General features: G+C 41.7%; 1 protein-coding gene and 1 pseudogene across 2 annotated transcripts in view; both read right to left on the bottom strand.

Annotated features, from left to right (window-relative positions):
- Positions 1–8,977: 8,977 nt before the first annotated feature.
- Positions 8,978–24,723, bottom strand: part of NRIP3 (nuclear receptor interacting protein 3) — a 28,292-nt gene continuing 12,546 nt past the window's right edge. For both annotated transcript variants that reach the window (XM_061440850.1, XM_061440851.1), the window contains 6 exons: positions 17,334–17,495; positions 16,739–16,821; positions 14,313–14,452; positions 12,499–12,551; positions 12,300–12,394; positions 8,978–11,970 (listed from right to left, as the gene is read on the bottom strand). In XM_061440850.1, coding sequence (XP_061296834.1) covers positions 11,955–11,970; positions 12,300–12,394; positions 12,499–12,551; positions 14,313–14,452; positions 16,739–16,821; positions 17,334–17,495 — 549 coding nt within the window. In that variant the 3' untranslated portion in view covers positions 8,978–11,954. The remainder of the gene's footprint in view (positions 11,971–12,299; positions 12,395–12,498; positions 12,552–14,312; positions 14,453–16,738; positions 16,822–17,333; positions 17,496–24,723) is intronic.
- LOC133227204 (small nucleolar RNA U3) lies at positions 12,990–13,215 on the bottom strand (annotated as a pseudogene).

Here is a 24,723-nt window from a genome sequence, read left to right as displayed (position 1 = left end):
TGTCTGCTGCCTGCCATGTGTAAAGCCACATAAGTGTACCATGCTGTCATTTGCTGGCTCCCACCACTGTAACAACAATATATGAGGCCAGGATTATATCTGTTCCTAAGGCGATGGCACCCCACTCCAGTACTCTTGCCTGGAAAATCCCATGGATGGAGGAGCCTGGTAGGCTGCAGTCCATGGGGTTGCTAAGGGTCAGACACGACTGAGTGACTTCACTTTCACTTTTCACTTTCATGCATTGGAGAGGGAAATGGCAACCCACTCCAGTGTTCTTGCCTGGAGAATCCCAGGGACGGGGGAGCCTGGTGGGCTGCCGTCTATGGGGTCACACAGAGTCAGACACGACTGAAGTGACTCAGCAGAGATGCTGTTATCAGCAACAGTTGACAAGTTACTTGGGTCTGAAATAATAACACAGCAACAGAAGGTTTAGTACCAAAGTAAGGAGAATTTTTAAAGTTTCTTTGAGAAGGGTGCTAAATCAGTATTCCTGGTTTCCCAGTATCTTGCTGCTGCTGCTGCTAAGTCGCTTCAGTCATGTCCGACTGTGCAACCACACTGACGGCAGCCCACCAGGCTCCCCCGACCCTGGGATTCTCCAGGCAAGAACACTGGAGTGGGTTGCCATTTCCCTCTCCAATGCATGAAAGTGAAAAGTGAAAGTGAAGTCACTCAGTCGTGTCTGACTCTTAGTGACCCCATGGACTGCAGCCCACCAGGCTCCTCCATCCATGGGATTTTCCAGGCAAGAGTACTGGAGTGGGGTGCTGTTGCCTTCTCCTCCCAGTATCTTACATCTTAACAATACCTGAGGGAAATAGTTCCTCCTTTCTGACTACTAGTATTTTCAAATAAATGAAACACTGTATTGTATTCATTTTTATTTTTACCAATAGAGTACATTAATTTTTTTGGCCATGCATAACTTTGACCAGGGATCCATCCTATGCCCCCTGCAGTGGAAGCACAAAGTCCTAACCACTGGTCATCCAGGGAAGTTCCCAGTATAGTACATTTTAAAAAACCAAATGGTACTTCACAGCTGACCCTACCCCAGCCCTCTGCACGCTGAATTTCTACTCCCCAGAGGTAACCTTATCTTTTATAATGCTATTTTGGGATTTATCTCCATTTCTTAATAGCATCCCTATACTACTAGTTCTCAATTCTTCAGTTTGGACTATTATTTTGCTTCTTGATATAGGAAATAAGCTATGTATTTACACTCCAATTCCCTCTCATAAACACATGTATTATTTCTTCATCCTCCATTATGCCTCAATATCTATGTTATCTCACTTAGGTAAAATAACAATTCCTTATATTATTATGACTGTGTACATATTTATTCATAGTTGATCCAATTAGCATAACATAATTTCATTTACTTTTTTTGATTGAAGTTAGCCATTGCCTCTTTTCCCAATTTATCCCAAACTCTCAACACTTTCAAACACATCATATTGCCTATCAGTTTATATTTTTTTAATTGAAGACAACCATCCAGGGGTCCATCATCCTTTTTCATACTGGACTAGTTATTCTTTAAGCCTACCACCCATGTTTTGCCCTAGAATAATTTAATCATTTCTTCTCAATTTCTACCCCTTTTTATTCTTCTGAAAGATTTCTATCTTCCAACTCTTCCTTGGAATTTTCACATTTCTGTTACTGTGTTTTAAATTTACTACTTTCTTGACCACCCATTCCCCTCCTAAATAGCAATCTGTTCCATCTGGGAATATACCTTACTTCTCTGAGGATATTTCTAATGTTTTGAGTTTGTCAGTCTTTGTTTCTGGTTTGTTTTTTCCTATTAGAAGCTTTTTTCTTTGGCCACGGTGTGCAGCTTGCAGGCTTTTAGTTCCCTGACCAAGGATTGAACCCAGGTCCCTGGCAGTGAAAGCAGAGTCCTAACCACTGGACTGCCGGGGAACTTCCAGAAGCTTTTCTTAAATGTTTGGAGAACTTTGTCTATCCATTCCTATGAAGAGTGAGACATTAGAAAACGGGTTGGAAACTCTGTGTACACAGACAAGGCTTGTAATTAGTAGAACACACTACAGTATTTCTCAGACTTCTGGTTGCAAACCCATTAATGGTTTGTAAAATCCACTTAATCACTTGCAACCAAATTTTTTTCCCCAAATGACAGATTAGAGTAGAAAATACTATATCAGAATACATCATAGGAAAAAAATTGTTTTGTGAAACTTTGGTTTCAAACACATACACATATATACATCATATACACATATAATGTACTGAGTCAATTCCACAGAATGGGAATTTCTTATTGTGGGTGTTTTTTCAAAGAAGTTGGAAAAAATACCACTTAAGCTGGTCAAGGAGATCTCCAGCTGCTAAGATGCATTCTTTTACTTGGAAAGAGGTAAGTTTCTCTGGAGAAAAATTCTCTAAACTCCTGCCTGCTGGTCTGGTAGCCAATGTTCAATCAAGTATTTGTTGAGCACTTTCTATCTGCTAAACGCTCTTCTAGGTGCTTGGTATATAACGATGTGTAAAACATAAAACTTTCTGCCCTCCTGGAAACTAACATTCTAGTCAGGGGAACAAACAATAAACACAGTTAAGTTATACAGTATTTAGGTGTCATGCTATGAAAAGACAGTAACAAGGGGAAACTGAAAGAGGCTAGATGTGGTAGGAGTGGTGAATGTTCTGATTATGTCGTGAATGAAGTATGAAAGCAAGGCCATCGTCTGAGAAGGCAATGTTAGAGACGAGAAGAAAGGAGAAGGTGTGAAATAACTCAGGAACATATCCCATCAAACTAGAGTGAAGTTGCTCAGTCGTGTCCGACTCTTTGTGACCCCCGTGGACTGTAGCCCACCAGGCTCCTCCGTCCATGGGATTCTCCAGGCAAGAATTCTGGAGTGGGTTGCCATTTCCTTCTCCAGGGGATCTTCCCAACCCATCAAACTAGAGCCCATGGCCAAATCCTGTTTTTGTACAGTCTCCTAGCTAAGAATAATTTTTATACTTTAAATGGCTGGGGGAAAAAAAAACTAAAGATGAATACTAAATTGTGACATGTAAAAATTACATAAAATTCAGATTTCATTTACTTACATATTGCCTTTGGCTACTTTCTTGTTACAACGGCAAAGTAGAGTAGTTGTAAAAGAGATTGTATGACTCGAAAAGCCTAAAATACTTATCTGGCCTCTTGCAGAAAAAGGTTGCATCTAGCATAAGAAAGAATGACTAGCAAAATACGATTGTTGGGCAGTGTTAAGGGCCTGAGAGTTATGGACATGAATTCAAAATGAGGCCAGTCAGCATGGCTGCTGCATAAAAGTAGGCAAAGAGCTGGCTCTGACTAAAATTGTAGTTTTGCGAAGTGAGTGTAACAAAAAGAGGGTAAACCGAGTTTAAAGTATTTGCAAGTGGGAAAAAAAAAAAGGAATTTCATAAAGAGGCTAGTTACAGGTCCAGTAGTGCATCCGATACAGCCACATATGTCATTATATTCAAATTCTACTTCTCAAAACAGTGGCTTTCAAACTGAACACCATTCTTCCTCTTACTGTTAACTAGTAGAGAAATCATAAAAATTATCTTTTCATCTATGCAATGCAAAATGGATATACTTAAAAACTGAATATAATTGATCATGCTTTTAATACTTGTTCTAAAAAAATGTATGTTTAATCCCCAAACATTGTACAATATTAACCATTCTGTATGGTTAAAACACGACAAACAGTTTTGAGTTAATGTCAGATAAGAATTTTCTTATTCAATAGCAAATATTTAAACAAAGGTTTTGCAAAATTCTCATTGGTCTTTGTTTTCTGATCAGGTCACATTTTTAGCCTGGTCTACAAAGTATGTAATATTTTTCTCATATTATCACAAAGAAATCACCTCCAAACCAACCAAATTAATTTAAAAATAGAGAATGCCTCTCTTTTAATCAAGAATAGTCAGTTCCTTAAAAAAAAAAAAAAGGCATATTTAAATGAATCATAACCAGTGACTCAGGGATTTAAGTTGCTTATGAACAGAGGAGAGAAACTCAGGGAAGTTAGGGACAATGAAAGGTGATAATCAAGGGAGTATTGCAATCAAGCTGCTAGAAGAAGTCTGGAAGATAGAGTTGGTGGTCAGAGAGTCGGATACCTGAGCCTAAGATCACAGAGGGGTTACAGTCGGGGATAATAAACAAGATCAAGGTATGACCATGAAAATGAATGGCAAGGAATAGTGGAGGATAAAATCAGTGGAAGACTGTTTATTCAAGGAACCAGTATATCAGAGTGTTGAAAAAATCATCCATATATGTAATTAAATCACCAAGAATTAAATCTGGAGTAGTGTTGGGGGGAGTGAAATGAACCAAGAGCTGAACTTACTAAAAAAGGAGGGGCAATGACCCAGGGGCTTGTAGACTTTGTGGATGATTAACAACAATGAAGGGACCTAAGTGATATAATTTGATGGCATGAGACTCAAAGCTGGGGAGTTTTAAGGGAAAGCATAGGAAGAAGTGTCTGCAAGAATAGGGTACAAAGAGACCATCTACCCCATCTTTATGACCACTAATAGAACTGTGGGAGAAAAAACTACCTTGAGAGGGCTGCAGCAAAAGCACTGGCCTAAGAGAACAACCACATTTCAGGGTTTGGGGACCCAAGTAAAGGAAAGGGGAATCTGATGCTCCACAACGCTGAACCTTAAACCTCCATTTTCAGTAGGATGCCTCTCCTATCAGCTACCAGTTGTTCTTTTTTCTTTTTTGGTGTAGAATACCAGTCCTGCTTATTTAACTTATATGCAGAGTACATCATGAGAAACGCTGGGCTGGAATAAGCACAAGCTGGAATGAAGATTGCCAGGAGAAATATCAATAACCTCAGATATGCAGATGATACCACCCTTATGGCAGAAAGTGAAGAGGAACTAAAAAGCCTCTTGATGAAAGTGAAAGAGGAGAGTGGAAAAGTTGGCTTAAAGCTCAACATTCAGAAAACAAAGATCATGGCATCTGGTCCCATCACTTCATGAGAAATAGATGGGGAAACAGTGTAAACAGTGTCGGACTTTATTTTTGGGAGTTTCAAAATCACTGCAGATGGTGATTGCAGCCATGAAATTAAAAGACACTTACTCTTTGGAAGGAAAGTTATGATCAACCTAGATAGCATACTGAAAAGCAGAGACATTACTTGGCCAACAAAGGTCCATCTAAAGGCTATGGTTTTTCCAGTAGTCATGTATGGATGTGAGAGTTAGACTGTGAAGAAAGCTGAGCGCCAAAGAATTGATGCTTTTGAACTGTGGTGTTGGAGAAGACTCTTGAGAGTCCCTTGGACTGCAAGGAGATCCAACCAGTCCATTCTGAAGGAGATCAGCCCTGGGATTTCTTTGGAAGGAATGATGCTAAAGCTGAAACTCCAATACTTTGGCCACCGCATGCGAAGAGTTGACTCATTGGAAAAGACTCTGATACTGGGAGGGATTGGGGGCAGGAGGAGAAGGGGATGACAGAGGATGAGATGGCTGGATGGCATCACTGGCTCGATGGATGTGAGTCTGAGTGAACTCCGGGAGTTGGTGATACACAGGGAGGCCTGGCGTGCTGCGATTCATGGAGTCACAAAGAGTAGGACATGACTGAGCGACTGAACTGAACTGAACTAAACCAGTTGTTCTTGGTGGCTCCAACTAGTTCAGTTTCTCCAGAGAATAAACAAATGAATGGAATGACTAAGGGGTGAGGGTCTCAGGTCTAACTTTATAGTCTTTTAAGTAATCATCTTGTTTTTTAGTGGCTCATGCAATCTTTGGTGATAGATATTTTACCACTATAAAAGAGAGCAAATTAAAAATTTTATGAGATGTTATACATCAGATATTAGTTATATAGTATACCTTGTTAATTTAGGTACATGGTGTATATAGGTATACTTCAGTATTGGTGTCCCTTATTAACTGATGCTGGGATTCCCACCCATTTTCCCTTTCCTTTAATTATTACTCTTTTCAATTCCTAGCCTTCCTCTTAGGCCTTACCTGCTGATACTGAGCCTCTATTTATGAAATTCTACCCTCCGTGGGGCATACCAAGCTGGATCTTCCTCCTGGCTGCCCTTCCTCAGAACAGGCCCTCTTCATACACCCCTGTGACTGAATTGATCTTTGTGAAACCTGTTCACTTTACTGTACTTTCTATTCCCCAACTGGTTTCTGTGTATTACAGAGAAACTATTATGAACTCAGACACTTGTGGGATAGTTTCTGTAGAACTTTCAAAACAGAATAATTGATTCTTCATACAGTCAGCCCCAGAAACCATGACATTCTCGTCTTTACCCATTTTCAAAATAAGACGAAAACCACTGTAGCATCCCCACCAAGTACAAGGTCATCCAATGTATCCAAGGAGTTCAGCATTTCATAACAGAATCCCAATATATCCCATATTAGTTTGCCAAATGATGAAAGCAAAGTTAAATTCCTGTTATCCAGGCTCACAGTGCAGAAGATTTTATATCTCCATTCCCTTTGTCCTCAAAGTCTCTCCTCCAGGAAACAGGTCTACTAGACCAGCCATACTCCCTCTTCCCAACCTATTTCTCCTGTTCAGGGCAACTGGAGGGGTTGAGTATGTCAGCACTGGAGTATGTAGGTTTCCTGAAAAGTTATGTTTTCATATTAACCACAAATTGGGAGGCTACTTTGCCTCTAGCAAAAACAATGCTAGGATTGAATTCCCCTCTCTGATTTTGGTGGCTAGTATTTGCTGGAAAGAAAGAACAGTTACCAGGCTACTAGAACCTTTAGACAAGTCTACCTAAAAGCAGGTAAAGACCCAGATTTTTCTCCATTCTGGTCAGGCATCTGGCAGCCCCAGTCTTCTGAAACATACCACAACCCTTGAGTAAAAAGGTCTCTGAGAAAACAGTTGTCACAATGCCCACGTGCTTGACATCATTTTAAAAATAGCTGCCAGGAGGTCACTGACCAGACAAGTAAGGATACAATAAGACACTAGCTTAGCTCAGGATACAGTGATAATGGAAAGAAGTAGAAGCTAACAGAGGAGTCCAAGCTAATAGCACACAGACCAGACTAGTATAACACACAGTATGGCTCTGTTTTCTGATTTCTTGAGAACAGTAGTAGCCTGCAACTCTTCAAAACTGGCTAAAAAGCTAATAATTTCAGTCCAAATTAATGAGTCTACATTTGTAGTGATGGCAATGAGTCAAAAAGAAGCTACATTTGATTCACAATGCCATTTAACAAAGATGTCCTAGAATCAAAGAAAATTCTGCCATTAGCCATTAGAAATGACTTTGGAAGTCTCCTAATTTAACATAAGTCTCTTTCTAATATTGCTAGGAAATGACCACCCCACCTTTCACTTCCAGTGAAAAAGAATTTACAGGCAGTTCATTTAATTGTGCTAAATAGTTATGTCTCTGTACAGCTAAGCTTTTCCTTCTGCAAAACTGTGAACAATACTAGTTTCTTTGCAGGAGTTGGTAGTCTCTGGTTTAAAGTAGATGCTTCCCTGCAACTGTATCAGGAAATGCCTCTCTACAACCTCCACCTACTGGAAATGTTTGTCCTCTGGCGCCAGGAAGAACACTTTCCACATGATAGCTCTGAAGGTTACCCGTGCCCTTTTCTAAATGCTCCACAAATTATATACACATCCCTGTCTTATTAATACAAGTGACATCTCCTACACACAGAGTCCTTGATCCTTCTACATATAGAATGTGCAGTCAACTAAACAACAATATCATCTTCACATGAATTTGTTATCAAAGTTCTCCCCCGACTGTGTAAATTTAAAAGTGAAAGTCAGGATGTATTTTTTTTTTTTTCAGGATGTATTTTTTAAACTCTATACTTAATTTTGTTGGTTTCATTCTATTAAGGTGATTATGAATCTTGATTCTGTGGCTCATTGTTTAAGAGTCAGATCGGTTAAGTCTTTTTACATTTATATTTAGAATAAATGGACAAAAGTTAAGCAGAAAACCTTTTGAGGTGGAATGGTAGTATTTTCTGAGGAGTGGTAGAAACATAATTCTAGATTGTGATAACCACTGTCAAAGGTATAGAATGTTTCTTGTTGACTATTTCATAACTACACTGCTGCTGCTGCTGCTAAGAAGCTTCAGTCGTGTCCAACACTGTGTGACCCCATAGATGGGAGCCTACCAGGCTCCCCGTCCCTGGGATTCTCCAGGCAAGAACACTGGAGTGGGTTGCCATTTCCTTCTCCAATGCAGGAAAGTGAAGTCTCTCAGTTGTGTCCGACTCTTAGCAACCCCATGGACTGCAGCCCACCAGGCTCCTCCATCCATTGGATTTTCCAGGCAAGAGTACTGGAGTGGGTTGCCATTATCTTCTCCGCATAACTACACTGTTTAAGTACTGAAATATTAACACAAGGTAAGTATCTATCATCTGTAAAATGCAGCTATTTGGAATATCATTTAGACATTTTACTATATATTAAGGTTCATCCAACACTTCCCCTCCACAAACCTATTTGCTTGAACTAAATCAATATTTCCTTTCTAAATAATTTATAAAAAGTAAATTTCTAAATAAAATTTCTAGAAGCAAATGTTCTTTCACACTGAGAATCCACCATAAAAGACTGTTCTCACATACAGTGAAATCTTTGAGGGACTCATATGCCAACCACTTTACATGGGTTATCTCATTTGATGCTGTGAAGTAAGTACTATTATCACTTCTGTTTTATAGATTACAAAGCCAAGCTCACAGAGGTTCACTAATTTGCCCAAGAACATATAGCTGGTAAGAGAAAGCTGAAGGACTAGTAGCAATGGAGGAAATGAGGACACAAAGCCTTGTGTTCAGAAGATCCTATAAGTGAAACACTGATGCAACTGGGCTTTACCTACACTCCCCCACCTTCCAGGGGCCCTGACACAAGAGACTTTGTCAGACAAATACATGGAGGGCAAGATTTCACTTTATTGTTACATTAATCTCACAAATAAACCCAACACAGCCAGAAACACTGAGCAGATAAAATGCCAATGCAGAAAGGTCTGCCAACAGGAGGAGGGAGGAATCCAGTTCATCTCCTCCACATGCCCAGCCTGGAAAGATATTTCTACTAATCGAGAGTAAGGGAAGCTGACATACTAAGCAATCCATCAATAGACACTTAGAGCTAAGGAACAGAAACTCTTACCAGGTGGGGTCTGTGCAGGGCAAGGAAATAGAAAAGTCAGAAAACATTTGTTCCTCAAATAAGCCAGGCATAGAAATACCAAACGACAAAAACAATACTGTTTTCAAGCTCCCTGTATTTTATTTGGACATCTAATAAGGAATGAGAGGGTTACAGTTGTACATGGTTTCTTCTTGCTACTGCCTGTCTTCTGCGCTGTGACCCAGGTAGTCACTCTCTTCCCACACCTTCAATCAGAGGTACTAGTGAGAATTTTCTAGAATTCTGGGAAGAACCAACCTTACCTGCTTACCTAGCCAGCCCAAGAAATGTGGATTCAGTGTTTCCTCAGGAAAATCAAGGTAAGACAGGTGCTATCAGATTAATCAACCTGGCAGCATTTAAAGAAGATTAATGAAGCTCAAGACTTTCTACAGTTATCTTTAGACATCTTTAGGTACCACTATCAAACCTAAGGTTTAAAGCACAATTACTTGGTTAATGAATTCAAATGATCTGACTGCATGGAGTGGGATTATGATACCCTAAGCTCAGATCACCCCAACTGTTTCTATTCCAAAATTGGAAAATCACGGACTGATTCTCAGAGGCCAGAAAGATCATTAAGGGCCATCTGATCATCCCCCTGATGCCATATAATCCTGAACTCAAAGGGTCAGATTCAGCGGCATCTTTCTAGTATCTGAGAATTCCTGGCCTTACTTGGTCCACAGGGAATTCAGGATAAACCAAGCCAAGGAACTTCTAACATGCCTCTCTTGTGGCCAAGAGTCGAGGCTCAGACTGGGACTTCCAACTTGGGAAGGAAGAGGTGAAAGTATTTCAACTCAGTCCTAGGGTAAGAAGTAGGCCAAAGTGGTACCATGAAAGGTGAGGGAGGAGAGTGCAGAGGCCTCAGTGGAAAAGTACAGATGCTCCCTGTGTTAAGAAAACAAGGGTGAATTGAGCGGGCACTGAAGACTGGTAATATGGGGTCACCCCTGTGGAGCATCAGATGTGGCCTCCCCTGCTGTGGCTGTGCTTAGTTTTCCATCTTGCTTTCTCTGTAGAGGCTGATAAGAATGGGGCCGGGGGTGACCCAGTGACAACTGGCTACAGTATGGCTGCCTACCTGTTCAAATGGGGGTCATGTCACCAAGCTCATAGTCTTTAGGGATCTTCTGAAAAGCTAACAACATTCAGAGTTCCAAAGAGCAGTCTGGTAGAAACAGTAGCTGAACACTGGATGAAATAGTTGGTTGGGATGTGGCAAAGTCTGAAGAACGATCAGTGAATACTTGAGGAACTACTGCTATGAACCAAGGGTAGACTTGGGAATCTCCTATAGGGATACCCACAGCTGGCTATTTTTCTGACTTCTCTGAGCACATCTCTGACCAAACTGAAAAGGGAGATTCCATTACAGGTATCTATACATCCAACTGACACCCAACGGAAGGCTGTGACCTCTTTGAAAGGGGTCAGGAAGTACTGAGGAGTCAGAAACAGTTGTCCTTAACACTACCAGCTCCTACCATGCCTCTTTCCTTACACCAGGACAGAAGTGAAGAACTCCCCAACCCTCAATTCGCTACCAGCAGGTTTCATTTCCAGACCGCCATCCCAGAAACGTTTCCTTGGGTAGGCATTCCCACCAACTGACTCTATCCTTCTGTTTTGGACCTGCTCAAGGTCTTCTCCTCTTCTTCCCCTACTCCTGCTCCCAGCTACTTGAGTCCAAGGCAGACAAATAACAGGCTAGACAGAAATACTGACTGGATCTTGGGGGTATCAACATCCGACAACAATGCCCAGGTTATTTATTGAAGCCTTCAATTCCATCTCTGAGAGTGGTTAATGTGCTTCTGTCTGTGATTCCTTCCTCCTTCTCCCCTCCAAGAAGTTCAAGGTGAGGAGCCGCCTCATTCACCTTTATACCTGTGGCTTTTGGGCACAAAGATAAGCACCTCAATGTGACAGCTTGGGTCAGGGAACTTTTAGTGGGCGTAGCACTCAGGAGGGAGGGCTATCCAGGTCCTCTGGCATCCATCCCCAAAGCACATCCTTCCCCTACCCTGCCTTTTCACAAACCCTTACCTCTTCATCCTCCTCTCAAGGCTTGAAGCCACAAATGAAAATGAACATGGCCCTGGCTTTGGCTTGTCTAGTCTGAGTTCTAGGTGCCCTCTGCCACTGACAGTATATGAGCTTAGACAATTCACTTGCCTTTCTGGTCCTTTAAATGAAAGGGTTGGACTAGCCCATCTCTCTCAGTTCTTTCAGTTCATTTTGTACTTGAGAAATCAACAAATGAATTAGAAGAGATTCTAATTCAGAGCCATAAGTATTCTGCATAAGAAGTAAAGGTCAGGTTCCTGTTTATTACATATGTTAACTCTAGGAGAAGCAGCAAGTTATCTGAGGAGAAATAGAACCCGGCAGCCCCTATATTTGACTAATAAAAGCAAATTCCTTTAAGAAGCAGAGAAATAGGCCATAAGTGAGACCTGGCAGTGTCAAAAAGATCTATAAATTAAGTGGTCAAAGGAGTAAAAAACAATGGCTATAACCAGACAAGATCTCTAAGCACAGACTAAAGTCTAGAGAGGTCTGGGAGGGAATGAGCCCCTGGAGCTTCTACTAGAGGGTAGGACTTGGTCCACAGCAAGTTGCTGCTGCATTTGGTTCAAACCCAGTTTTTTCAATCTGTCAACCTGGTGTGTGTGCACACGTGCAGACATGCTGTAGGCTGCAGTTAGGCTTCTGAAGTGCTGAAATGAGAAAGAAATGGAAGAAATGATACCAAATTCAAAGAAATTAGGCTGAAGGCACGTACAATATTAATTAGTTTAAAAGCTACTCACTTCCTCCACCACACTATGCAGTATCAATCACTACTCATTATGAAACATAGGCTACAGAATTGTGTGGGATTGTGAACTCTGGGGGTGAGGAGGGGTGTCATTGTTAGGGGTGAGGAGGGGTGTCATTGTTATGTGATTGAAAGTCAAAAGCAGGATACAATCCAATATCCTGTGTGAGAACCCCTCCAGTTAATGACAAATGGATTTGACTTGACCTGACCCATTCTGGCACTCACTTATCTTCATTCAAGGAAATTGTCTCCACAAAAGGGATTTCTTCCTTGTCTGTCTTTCCCATGATCAGCCGGTGCTTATCCAAGTTTATGATGCACTGAAAATAAAACAGGATCACTGGTTACTGTCAATGATTTCACTGTGTAAGAGAACACTTACCTCAGGCAAAAGGTACCAATGGGTTAGTAGAAACAATCATACCTTCAAGGATCGGAGAGTCTGCAGACCAAGAGACAAATTCTTCTCATTATCCTCTAATAAGAAAAAAAAAAAAAAAAAACACCTAGGATTTAACCATTCCCATGTTGTTTAGAAATCAGCCTAATCACCTTTAGGTTCTATACAACTTCCCTCTGTCCCATGCATCTAATAAACATCTACTAAGCATTCCTCTAGGAGAAGGCAATGGCACCCCACTCCAGTACTTTTGCCTGCAAAATCCCACGGACAGAGGAGCCTGGTAGGCTGCAGTCCAAGGGGTCGCAAAGAGTTGGACATGACTGAGCGACTTCACTTTCACTTTTCACTTTCATGCACTGGAGAAGGAAATGGCAACCCACTCCAGTGTTCTTGCCTGGAGAATCCCAGGGGCGGGGAGCCTGGTGGGCTGCCGTCAGTGTGGTCGCACAGTCGGACATGACTGAAGCGACTTAGCAGCAAGCATTTCTCTCTTTTTTTTTTTTTCATACAAAGCCACTCACATGACCTTTTTTACTCTCCCAGATAATTAGAAAATAGATCATCAATAACCAATGGCAGTTACAAAGAAAAAACACACTACCAAGAATTGGCTTCACACTCAGTAAGGAACACTGTACCTCTCCCTCGTGGCTTATGGGTACAATAAGAGTACAATACCCACTCAAGAAAAATTCTCTAGCAATGAACTATAAAGATGATTTCTGAAAGCACAGTCTTAGTCTCCTGCCATAAGCCGCTGCTGCATCCATGAAAGCCACTCACTTTCTACTGATGGCCACATTTTTGTCACTCCCCTTGCCTCCTCACAAGTATTTCCATCTTACATCCCATAATTCACTAAAATGGCAAACTTTAAAACACCATTTTTGCTCATAAATTGTTCAGAAACCCTTCAAAGCAGCAACAAGCCGCATCAAAATACATGGCTTGCTTCTGAATCCTATGAGAAGCTGCTATTACCCCACCCACTGCACTTGGAGCCACCAGGGTCCAAATACCGTCGAGGTGCCCCTCTGCAGGCCAAGCAACCTGCTTCCTGCCACGGGTCCGCGTGGACTGCCTCTCGCCTGCTGGAGAAGTCCGCAGACTTGAGTTTCTTATATTAAGTAATTTGCCCCAGATCATTATAGTTTGAGCTTCCCTGGTGGATCAGGCGGTAAAGAATCCACCTGCAATGCAGGAGACCCAGGTCCAATCCCTGGGCTGAGAAGATACCCTGGAGAAGGAAATGGCGACCTACTCCAGTATTCTTGCCTGGAAAATCCGACAGAGGAGCCTGGTGGGCTACAGTCCATAGGGTCTCAAAGAGTCGGACACGACTGAATGACAAAAGGTGGTAGAATCAAGATTCAAACCCAGGTCTTTTTACTTTAAAGGACAAAGCAAGGCCTTTGGACAAAAACCAGGAACTTAGAGTAGTGGGAAATAGAGTACATGAGAGAAAGTATAGGAGTTGGTGAGAAGTTATGATGGGATTTATGGCAAAGGAGTAAGAGGATCTTGCCCTCTACCTCTAACTAGCCCATGGAAAGTTCTCAGGAGCCACTTTTACTGGCACACAGAAATTTTTGTTTTCTTACCCCTTGAAATTTTTTATTCTCTGAGTGATTTTCAACATGTCTTGAATGTAGCTCAAGGCCCATCTAGTACTTTGGAAGGCAAAAACTGGGACAAGGTTTATAGTACAAAAAAGTAGAAACCTGGGGTTTTAAAGAAGTCAGTACTTACAGGCCTGAGATCCCATGAGGGTTTGGTGGAAGGAGGGAGAGGGTTTACCTTAGGGGTCCACAGGCCCAGTCCCCAATTCAACTCACCAACCACAGCTGCTGGGCAGTCCAGGCGGAGGGAGCCCAGTGTGATCACCAGGTGCTCAATCTGGCCCACAACTTTCAGATGCCGGGGTAGAGAAAGCCTCTCTCCTTCATGCTTGTGAGATCTGACATGCTCCTTGAGTCTGCACCAGAGAGCAAATACCAGAATCCCCTTGGCAGAGGTTTCTGATGGAATCTGGCAATGCCTACCTTCTGACACACAGCTGGAATATTCCAGGGATTTCCTGGGTTAATTTATCAAAAGAAAATGTTAGCCTACATTTCTTGTTTGAGCACTTTATCCTAAACATGCCAGGGGGTATATAAAAAAATATATAAAGATTTAGCTCCTGTTCTAGAAAGCTATGTCACTATCTGAACTCGTGGGACACACTCAGAGAATCCTTTTCTGCATTCCAACATCCCCACCTATGTGCAAGGCAGTTTAGTTAACATAGCCTTTTACACGGAGAAGGCAATGGTACCCCACTCCAGTACTCTTGCCAGGAAAATCCCATGGACGGAGGAGCCTGGTAGGCTGCAGTCCATGGGGTCGCGAAGAGTCGGACAGGACTGAGCGACTTCCCTTTCACTTTTCACTTTCATGCGTTGGAGAAGGAAATGGCAACCCACTCCAGTGTTCTTGCCTGGAGAATCCCAGGGACGGGGGAGCCTGGTGGGCTGCCGTCTATGGGGTCACACAGAGTCGGACACGACTGTAGTGACTTAGCAGAGCCTTTTACACATCTGTGGGTAAAGATCTCAGAGTGGGCAGATTAGTCCTAATTTTAGAAGATGCTTTGTTCAATGTCTAATTTTGTCTTTGTTTTAGTCTATCTTCTTCACTTAGTCTTAGGCTATAAGGTTGGTAGAGGTAGGTACTTACTTGCTGAGTGCATTGATATTGGTTAATTCCTAGTTAATTTAACTTGTCTGTCTAGAAGAGAAAGGAAAGAACAGCACCAAGGTTTCACACAGTTATGTAAGCTGGTTGGAAGAGCCAGCATCCGAGCTATTATGAGTTGGTGGATAAATACTTAATTATGGACTCTCTGTGCCGATACTTCTGCTTTACTCCATTTTCTCTCTTTTGGTGTTACAGCCTATGCAAAAGGAAAATAATTGCAGTTTTATAGATGGTTATTAACTCCTCTGGAATCGTGGCAGTCTACTGCCTAATTATGCACCAGGACATTATTAGTCTTTCTGGAAACATCATGTTGCACTATAGGTCATCTCTTCACTGCATAAAAAGGCTCAGGATTCTTCCCACAGGAGCACTTGTGTCTTTGGACTCCCCCACCACCCTAAATAGCAATGCACAAAACCCATAGAGCCAGCTGCAAAGAGTCAGTGGTGAGGGGTGAGAAGGTAGAAACAAGAAGGAACAGGTCCTGTGGGCAGAAGTCACTGATCTACAAATCAAGATTTGTGCAAGTCCTGCCTAAGAACAAGAATATTTTTTAAAGTAGCTTAAAATGGGCCATTACATCTACTCTAGTCATTATTTCAATACAGAGATCTGGGCTGGGGGATGCTTTGTTGTACTTAGAGCTAGAGAAGTGGAAAAAGATATTGGATTGATCCTCCCAATTCTGGGCTAGACCTCAGGGCCCACCTGGTATTCTGGAGAGAAGAAAAGGAAGAAGAAAGAGAATGAAAGGATGGATTGAGTGAAAAGGAGGAAAGATACAAAATGCCTTTCTCTGACTAAAAAAGAGGGAGAACCCAATTCCAGCTTTTAGAGAACTTAATATATTCAATATATGAGGTGTCTGCCTCACATTCAGTCCACAGCAGGGACATCAGTAAGATCTGATTTTACATGTTATTTGCAGAAAGGAAAGACACTAATCACACCTGTGATGGTTCAGGCCCAATAGCTCTATTCCACGGTCTCACTGATGCTTCTTGGGACAGGCAGGGTGACCTCCAGAACTCCAAGTAAGCCAAGGTCAACCACATCCCTGATTTTACTTCTCTGGGCTATACCTACAGGGCAGCTCTTTTTAATTTGCTGTCTGGGAAGGGCACAAATCAGGATCAGGGCATGGCATGCAATGAGTCAAGGATCTCATATGTTCTCATTCCAGAGCCCAAAGGTCTTTGTTCAAAACTTAATTGATGGGAGATAATGCTTCCCTGGTGGCTCAGATGGTAAAGAATCTGCCTGCAATGTGGAAGACCCGGGTTTGATCGCTGGGTAGGTAGGGAAGGTCCCCTGGAGGGGGGCATGGCAAACCACTCCAATATTCTTGCCTGGAGAATCCCATGAACAGAGGAGCCTGGTTGGCTACAGTTCATGGGGTTGCTAAGAGTCAGACATGACTGAGTGAGTAACAGTTTGTTTTAATGGAAAGCCTGAACTTCAAAATAAATTCAAGCAAAGAGCATATAGCATCTGACTTCTAGTACAAGTGGCTACTTACCCCAGTCTGTCCACACAGGCTGAAGAGATGAGATTATATTGACAGCCTGTGTCAACCAAGGCTTTCACATCCTTTCCAGCACACTGTGGAGAGAAAATATACTGTTCAACAGAAGCCAGAGATGCAAAAAAGGAAGAGAAATCCAAAGAGCAAGCAGCAGATGTCGCATGAAAGGCAGGGTTGGAGAGCATCTTCACATTTATGGAGGATAGTGTCCCATCTGTATCCATTGTGGTGTCTCCTTTGAGGGGTTCTTTTTCCTGCTGATTGTAGAGCTGACAGAGGATCCCAAAGGACTTTGGGATGTTTCCTTGTATACACAAAGTGGCTTTTAACTGTGTGTGTGTGTGTCATATATCCCTTTGCAAATCTGATGAAACATTTAGTCCTTTTCCTCATAAAGGACGAACATGCATACAAAATACTGCATACACTTCCAGTGATGCACAGAGTGCCCCCTTAAAACTCATTTAAGAATTCCATGATAACATCCACATTCTATACAATTTGGAGGAAAGGGCCCCATTATTGGGATCTTATTAGACCTGAATCCTACTCTGCAGAAAACCTGGAAAAGTTATTATCAGAACTTTACCTGGCAAGAAACCAAAATCATGTCATCATCCTCAGACTTCTTCAGCCCCTCAGACTTGGCCTGATTGAATTTGTTGGTCTTGGAGGCCCAAGGGACACGACTGCTTCGGAGCTTAGATAGGTTGGTTTCCATGAGGCGCCTCTGCAGAATGTTATGAGGTTGCTTGGGGAACAGAAAGCAGAGGCTTCTTAGTGACAGGCCATGTTCCCCCTCCCCTATTGTCTCCCAGGTGCCATGGAAATAATGAAGGAGCCTCACATAACTGAGCTCCACCTTTGCCTCTTATTTATTCTTCCCTCAAGTATGGATTTCATGAGTATTATCAGAGCAGGAACTATCAGAACAGTAGTTCCTCAAATGAAAAAGCAATATGGGATTCTGGGAAATGTGAACAAGGCCAGTATTCCATGGCTAAAGAAAAGTAAGAGACTCTTGTGATTTGTACTACCTGGGCTTGCTGCCTTCCCTTCCCTTACAAGGACATTTCAGGAGAAAAGTGGCTTTAGTCTATGTGGGATAAATGTATCTTTCCAGAGAACTTATAAGTAAGGGCAGCTAATTCTCACAGGCCAAAGAAACCTTCTTAGCACTGGTTTTCAGGAGTTCTGTATACTTCTATTTCAAGTCTCACTTCCTCACAGTCTTTATCTTTTGGACTCAAATGCATATGCCTTAGTGACTTGGCTCTCTCCTGTTGGTTGAGTCATCCAATGGGGTGGATGAGGTGGGAAGACAAGTTATACCTGCTGAATAACCCTCTTAGGAGATACACATTAGAACCTGGCAGAAGCCATGAGAATCATCCTTACCATTATCCCCTGGACTTCAAGAAGCATTAGGCTCCTCCTGCTATATGCTTGTTATCCACTCTCTCTCTTAATGGGCCACTCTTAAGTGGAGTATAAAGGGGGCAGAAACTGACCAAGAAGCAGGGGGCTTAATTAGACCTTATATCCATGCCAGGATACATAATGTTAGGAAGCAGAATAAGGAATGTGAATTCAAGTGTGCTCTTTGGTAGCGTTTAGGAGAGTTACTAGGGTAGATAGAACTACGTTCTACTCTTTCTACTCCAAGTGGCCTCCAGAAAGTGTAAGCCACTTCTTGAAGTCAATTGACCTGCAAAATCTCTACAGGAGCACATTATTCCCAGTTTACAATAATACTTAAAATCCCTCAGAGGATAAAACCTTATCCCAAGTATCTCCGTGACACATTCTAGACGGCATTTCAATTCTAAAGGGAAGAGAGTCACTCCTAGAAGCCCAGAGCCTAGAACATTCCCCAGCAAGGGGGGAGAATTGGAGAAGTCTTCATTATCCACCATCTCACAAATTTCTGAGGAAGAAAGGAGTCAGAGCCATGACTCACTGTAACCCTGGTGAGGCGAAGAAATAGATTCCCAAAATACACTGATTCTTGGCAAGGCAGATTCTAAATTAGCATCCTTGGGAAAAGGAGGGGGGTGCAATTAAATGAAAATGAGGGATTCTTAACTTGATAAGGAGCTACAGGAAGTGCTAACTTTGTCAGATTTCCCAATTTGACCCTGGGAGAATGCTTTGCTCTGCAAAAGAAACAGAAATTCTTCATTCTTATCTCTTTCACTCATAAGCCTAGATTTATATGAAAGCAGGTGTTTGTTTCTGTCAGATCCATGCTTAGCAGAACCAACTCAGATAAGCTGGATTTGTAGAACTGAAGACTGGAAGGGACTTCAAAGGCTGTCTAACCTAGGCCCTCCTAACCTAAAGTTTGTGGCTTTCCTTCTACAGTGGTCTTGCTGAATACCACTTTACCTGGATACTCTAAATCTTGAGAGGAGTCTAATCATCGGACAGATGAGGCAAATGAGGAAGGTTCTGAAATCATTTCCCTTGAGTCATCTCTCTTCTGATTATTCCTCCTAGACCCCTTCTCCACAGCCTATATATTAATACACACTCCAAGTTCTCATATACTGGGGAGAAAACTCCACAGAACTCCAGACCCTGTCTCTTCAATGCCACATCCTAACCTAATCATGTGCTAAGTCATTCAGTCCTGTCCAACTCTTTGCGACCCTACAGACTGTATCCCACCAGTCTCCTCTGTCCATGGGATTCTCTAGTCAAGAATACTGGAGTGAGCTGTCATGCCCTCCTCCAGGGGGTCTTCCCAACCCAGGGATTGAACCTGCATTGGCAGTCAGGTTTTTACCACTAGCACCACCTGGGAAGCCCAATCTAATCACACCCTTGTCTTAACTGGCCTTTAATAAAGGTTGAAATCACTATTCTATTTCCTGACATTCTATATTTTTTCACTGAAATCACTTATGATCCCACAATACCAATAATGATCTCCTAATTTCCAAATCTGATAGACATTTTTCAGCCTTCATTCTCTAGGGCATTTGGCCCTGGTGACTATTCCTTTGTTTAGTAACCAAAAAAGGTTTAAGCATAACACATGTTCAATGTAAAATATTCAAATATCACTAAAGCATATACAATTAAAAGGGAAAGCTTCCTCAGCACCTCACCCTTCTTAGTTTCACTCCCTACAAATGACAACCATCAAATTTAGAAGAATACCCTTCCTTTTTTTTGCTTAGTTCCATGTGAGATCTTAGTTCCCAAACCAGAGATTGAACCTGTGCTCCTTGAATTGAGAATGCACAATTTGAACCACCACCAGGGAAGTCCCCCCAAATTTTAATGCATTTACAAACATAAATAAAAATAGGATCACATCATAATACTCTTCTAAATTAAAAAAAATTTTTTTAATATATGAAAGGCATTTTTCCATGTCAGTACATATAATTATTTTCATTTATTTTTATAACTAAAAGTATTCACAGTACAGTTCAGGAGTTGAAAATTCACAGCCAATAAACTCATATGAATCTCAGAGATGCTTCTCTGTAGTCAATTAATTATGGCCTCATGTTTTAAATGACAATGTAACGGCACATTTACCTCTGCTCCCAACCAAAATTTCACTAAAATGATAGTCAAGGAGTTAGAAAGGCCTAAACCTTTCACAAAAAGAATAGTAAACAACAACAACAACAACAAAAGAGACATTGACAAAATCTTGGAATCTAAAAAACAGACCAAAAACTGGTAAATGACTAGACTAGAGAAAGCTAAATTCTTCACACCACTCTACTTCATGGAACACTAGAGTAGTAGAGGCCACCAGCTATCCATGATTTCCTCTTCTTTCTGGACAGATATGTAGATTATGTTTCCCAGTCTTTCCTGTTCTTAGATAAGGCCGTATGACTGAGTTTGGCAAGCAGAATGTGAGGAAAAGTGACACACACCTCTTCTAGGCTTGGCTCATAAAACTCTCCTGTGCACACTCCTCCATACTCTTCTCCTATTCTGACTGGCTGAAATGGAGATGACCCCTAGGGTAACCTTCCTGGAGGTAACATGTTTAAGATAAAAAGCCACCATCAGCCTGAGTTCCCCAAATGACTACATGGAAGAGGGCTATCTTGTTGACCTTTCCACTAGAACTGTTACTTTTAAAACAATAAATTATTATATTTGAACTATTTTATACTTGGGGGTATAAAGCATATATATGCATATTAAAAAGCAGAGACATTACTTTGCCAACAAAGGTCTGCCTAGTCAAAGCTAGGATTTTTCCAGTAGTCATGTATGGATTTGAGAGTTGGACTATAAAGAAAGCCAAGCACCAAAGAATTGATGCTTTTGAACTGTGGTGTTGGGGAACACTCTTGAGAGTCCCTTGGACTGCAAGGAGATAAGTCAGTAAATCCTAAAGGAAATCAGTCCTGAATATTCATTGGAAGGACTGATGCTGAAACTCCAATACTTTGGCTACCTGATGCGAAGAACTGACTCATTGGAAAGACCCTGATGCTGGGAAAGATTGAAGGCAGGAGGAGAAAGGGATGACAGAGGATGAGATGGTTGGATGGCATCACCGACTCGATAGACATCAGTGTGAGTAAGCTCCAGGAGTTGGTGATGGACAGGGAAGCCTGGCGTGCTGCAGTCCATGGGGCTGCAAATAGTCAGATATGACTGAGCAACTGAACTGAACTGATACTTGGGGGTCTAGCTGTAAAAGCAGTTTTCCTACTTAAAAACCCTGGGAAAGCTGATGAATCTTAGAGATATTAGAAACTACAGTTGGAGGGTACAATTAGAGCTGGAAAGAGATTAATATAAAGCCTGCATGGGCCTCCTACTTGACTCAGACAACTGGGAAGAATGCCAATACTTTATTCTTTTTTGTAAGAGTAAATCAAAAGATTTTGGTTGGTTGATAGTTTGGCTAGGCTTCGAACAGATTCCTACAACAGCTGAGGATGAGGGTGGAGCACCCTACTACACCAGAACTGAAGGATATGAGCTTACAGATTGAAAGAGTTCACATGGAGCCTTGCATAATGAAAGATAAAAGATCCACACCAAGATTTCACACAATTAAGAATTTTTGGAATATCATGGATGACAAAGATTCCAAAAGTTTTTAGAGAGAAAAAGAAGATTCAAACACAAAGGATTAGGAATCAGAATTACATACAACTACTCAATGGTAATAATGGAAGCTTAAAGACAGTGATGGAAGCAAGGTCCAATGCTGTAAAGAGAAATATTGCATAGGAACCTGGAATGTTAGGTCCATGAATCAAGGCAAATTGGAAGTGATCAAACAGGAGATGGCAAGAGTAAACGTTGAACTTTAGGAATCAGTGAACTAAAATGGACTGGAATGGGTGAATTTAACTCAGATGATCATTATATCTAATACTGTGGGCAAGAATCCCTTAGAAGAAATGGAGTAGCCATCACAGTCAACAAAAGAGTCTAAAATGCAGTACTTGGATGCAGTCTCAAAAACAACAGAATGATCTCTGTTCATTTCCAAAGCAAACCATTCAATATCTCGGTAATCCAAGTCTATGCCCCAACCAGTAATGCTGAAGAAGCTGAAGTTGAACAGTTCTATGAAGACCTACAAGACCTTCTAGAATTGACACCCCAAAAAAATGTCCTTTTCATTATAGGGCCCTGGAAGGCAAAAGTAGGAAGTCAAGAAACACCTGGAGTAACAGGCAAAATTGGCCTTGGAGTACAGAATGAAGCAGGGCAAAGGCTAATAGAGTTCTGCCAACAGAATGCACTGTTCATAGTAAACACCCTCTTCCAACAACACAAGAGAAGACTCTACACATGGACATCACCAGATGGTCAATACCAAAATCAGATTGATTATATTCTTTGCGGCCAAAGATGGAGAAGCTCTATACAGCCAACAAAAACAGCGCCCCAGGCACTGACTGGGGCTCAGATCATGAACTCCTTATTGCCAAATTCAGACTGAAATTGAAGAAAGTAGGGAAAACCATTAGAACATTCAGGTATGACCTAAATCAAATCCCTTATGATTATACAGTGGAAGTGACAAATAGATTTAAGGGACTAGATCTGATAGACAGAGTGCCTGATGAACTATGGAAGGAGGTTTGTGACATTGTAAAAGAGACAGGGATCAAGACCATCCCCAAGAAAAAGAAATGCAAAAAAGCAAAATGGCTGTCTGAGGAGGCCTTACAAATAGCTGTGAAAAGAAGAGAAGCAAAAAGCAAAGGAAAAAGGAACGATATACCCATTTGAATGTAGAGTTCCAAAGAATAGCAAGGAGAGATAAGAAAGCCTTCCTCAGCAATCAGTGCAAAGAAATAAAACAATAGAATGGGAAAGACTAAAGATCTCTTCAAGAAAATTAGAGATATCAAGGGAATATTTCATGCAAAGATGGGCACAATAAAGGACAGAAATGGTAGGGACCTAACAGAAGCAGAAGATATTAAGAAGAGGTGGCAAGAATACACAGAAGAACTGTACAAAAAAGACCCAGATAATCACAATGGTGTGATCACTCACCTAGAGCCAGACATCCTGGAATGTGAAGTCAAGTGTGTCTTAGAAAGCATCACTATGAACAAACCTAGTGGAGGTGATGGAATTCCATTTGGGCTATTTCAAATCCTGAAAGATGATGCTGTGAAAGTGCTGCACTCAATATGCCAGCAAATTTGGAAAACTCAGCAGTGGCCACAGGACTGGAAAAGGTCAGTTTTCATTCCAATCCCTAACAAAGGAAATGCCAAAGAATGCTGAAACTACCGCACAATTGTACTCATCTCACACACCAGTAAAGTAATGCTCAAAATTCTCCAAACCAGGCTTCAGCAACACGTGAACCGTGAACTTCCAGATGTTCAAGCTGGTTTTAGAAAAAGCAGAGGAACCAGAGATCAAATTGCCAACATCTGCTGGATCATGGAAAAAGCAAGAGAGTTCCAGAAAAACATCTATTTCGGCTGTATTGACTATGCCAAAGCCTTTGACTGTGTGGGCCACAATAAACTGTGGAAAATCCTGAAGGAGATGGGAATACCAGACCACCTGACCTGCCTCTTGAGAAACCTATATGCAGGTCAGGAAGCAACAGTTAGAACTGGACATGGAACAACAGACTGGTTCCAAATAGGAAAAGGAGTACGTCAAGGTTGTATATTGTCACCCTACTTATTTAACTTCTATGCAGAGTACATCATGAGAAACGCTGGGCTGGAAGAAGCACAAGTTGGAATCAAGATTGCCGGGAGAAATATCAATAACCTCAGATATGCAGATGACACCACCCTTATGGCAGCAAGTGAAGAACTAGAGTCTCTTGATGAAAGTGAAAGAGGAGAGTGAAAAAGTTTGCTTAAAGCTCAACATTCAGAAAACTAAGATCATGGCATCTGGTCCCATCACTTCATGGCAAATAGATGGGGAAACAGTGACAGACTGTTTTTTTGGGCTCCAAAATCACTGCAGATGGTGATTGCAGCCATGAAATTAAAAGATGCTTACTCCTTGGAAGGAAAGTTATGACTGACCTAGATAGCGTATTAAAAAGCAGAGACATTACTTTGCCAACAATGGTCCATCTAGTCAAGGCTATGTTTTTCTCCAGTAGTCATGTTTGGATGTGAGAGTTGGACTATAAAGAAAGCTGAGTGCTGAAGAATTGATGCTTTTGAACTGTGGTGTTGGAGAAGACTCTTGAGAGTCCCTTGGACTGCAAAGAGATCCAGCCAGTCCCTCCTAAAGGAGATGAGTTCTGGGTGTTCATTGGAAGAACTGATGTTGAAGCTGAAACTCCAATATTTTGGCCACCTGATGAGAAGAGCTGAAAAGACCCTGATGTTGAAAAGACCCTGATGTAGGGAAAGATTGAAGGCAGGAGGAGAAGGGGACAACAGAGAATGAGATGGTTGGATGGCATCACCGACTCAATGGACATGAGTTTGGGTAAACTCTGGGAGTTGGTGATGGACAGGGAGGCCTGGTGTGCTGCGGTT

Source organism: Bos javanicus, chromosome 15 (assembly GCF_032452875.1).
Source record: "Bos javanicus breed banteng chromosome 15, ARS-OSU_banteng_1.0, whole genome shotgun sequence".
Taxonomy (NCBI): domain Eukaryota; kingdom Metazoa; phylum Chordata; class Mammalia; order Artiodactyla; family Bovidae; genus Bos; species Bos javanicus.
This window is presented reverse-complemented; position numbering and strand designations above follow the sequence as displayed.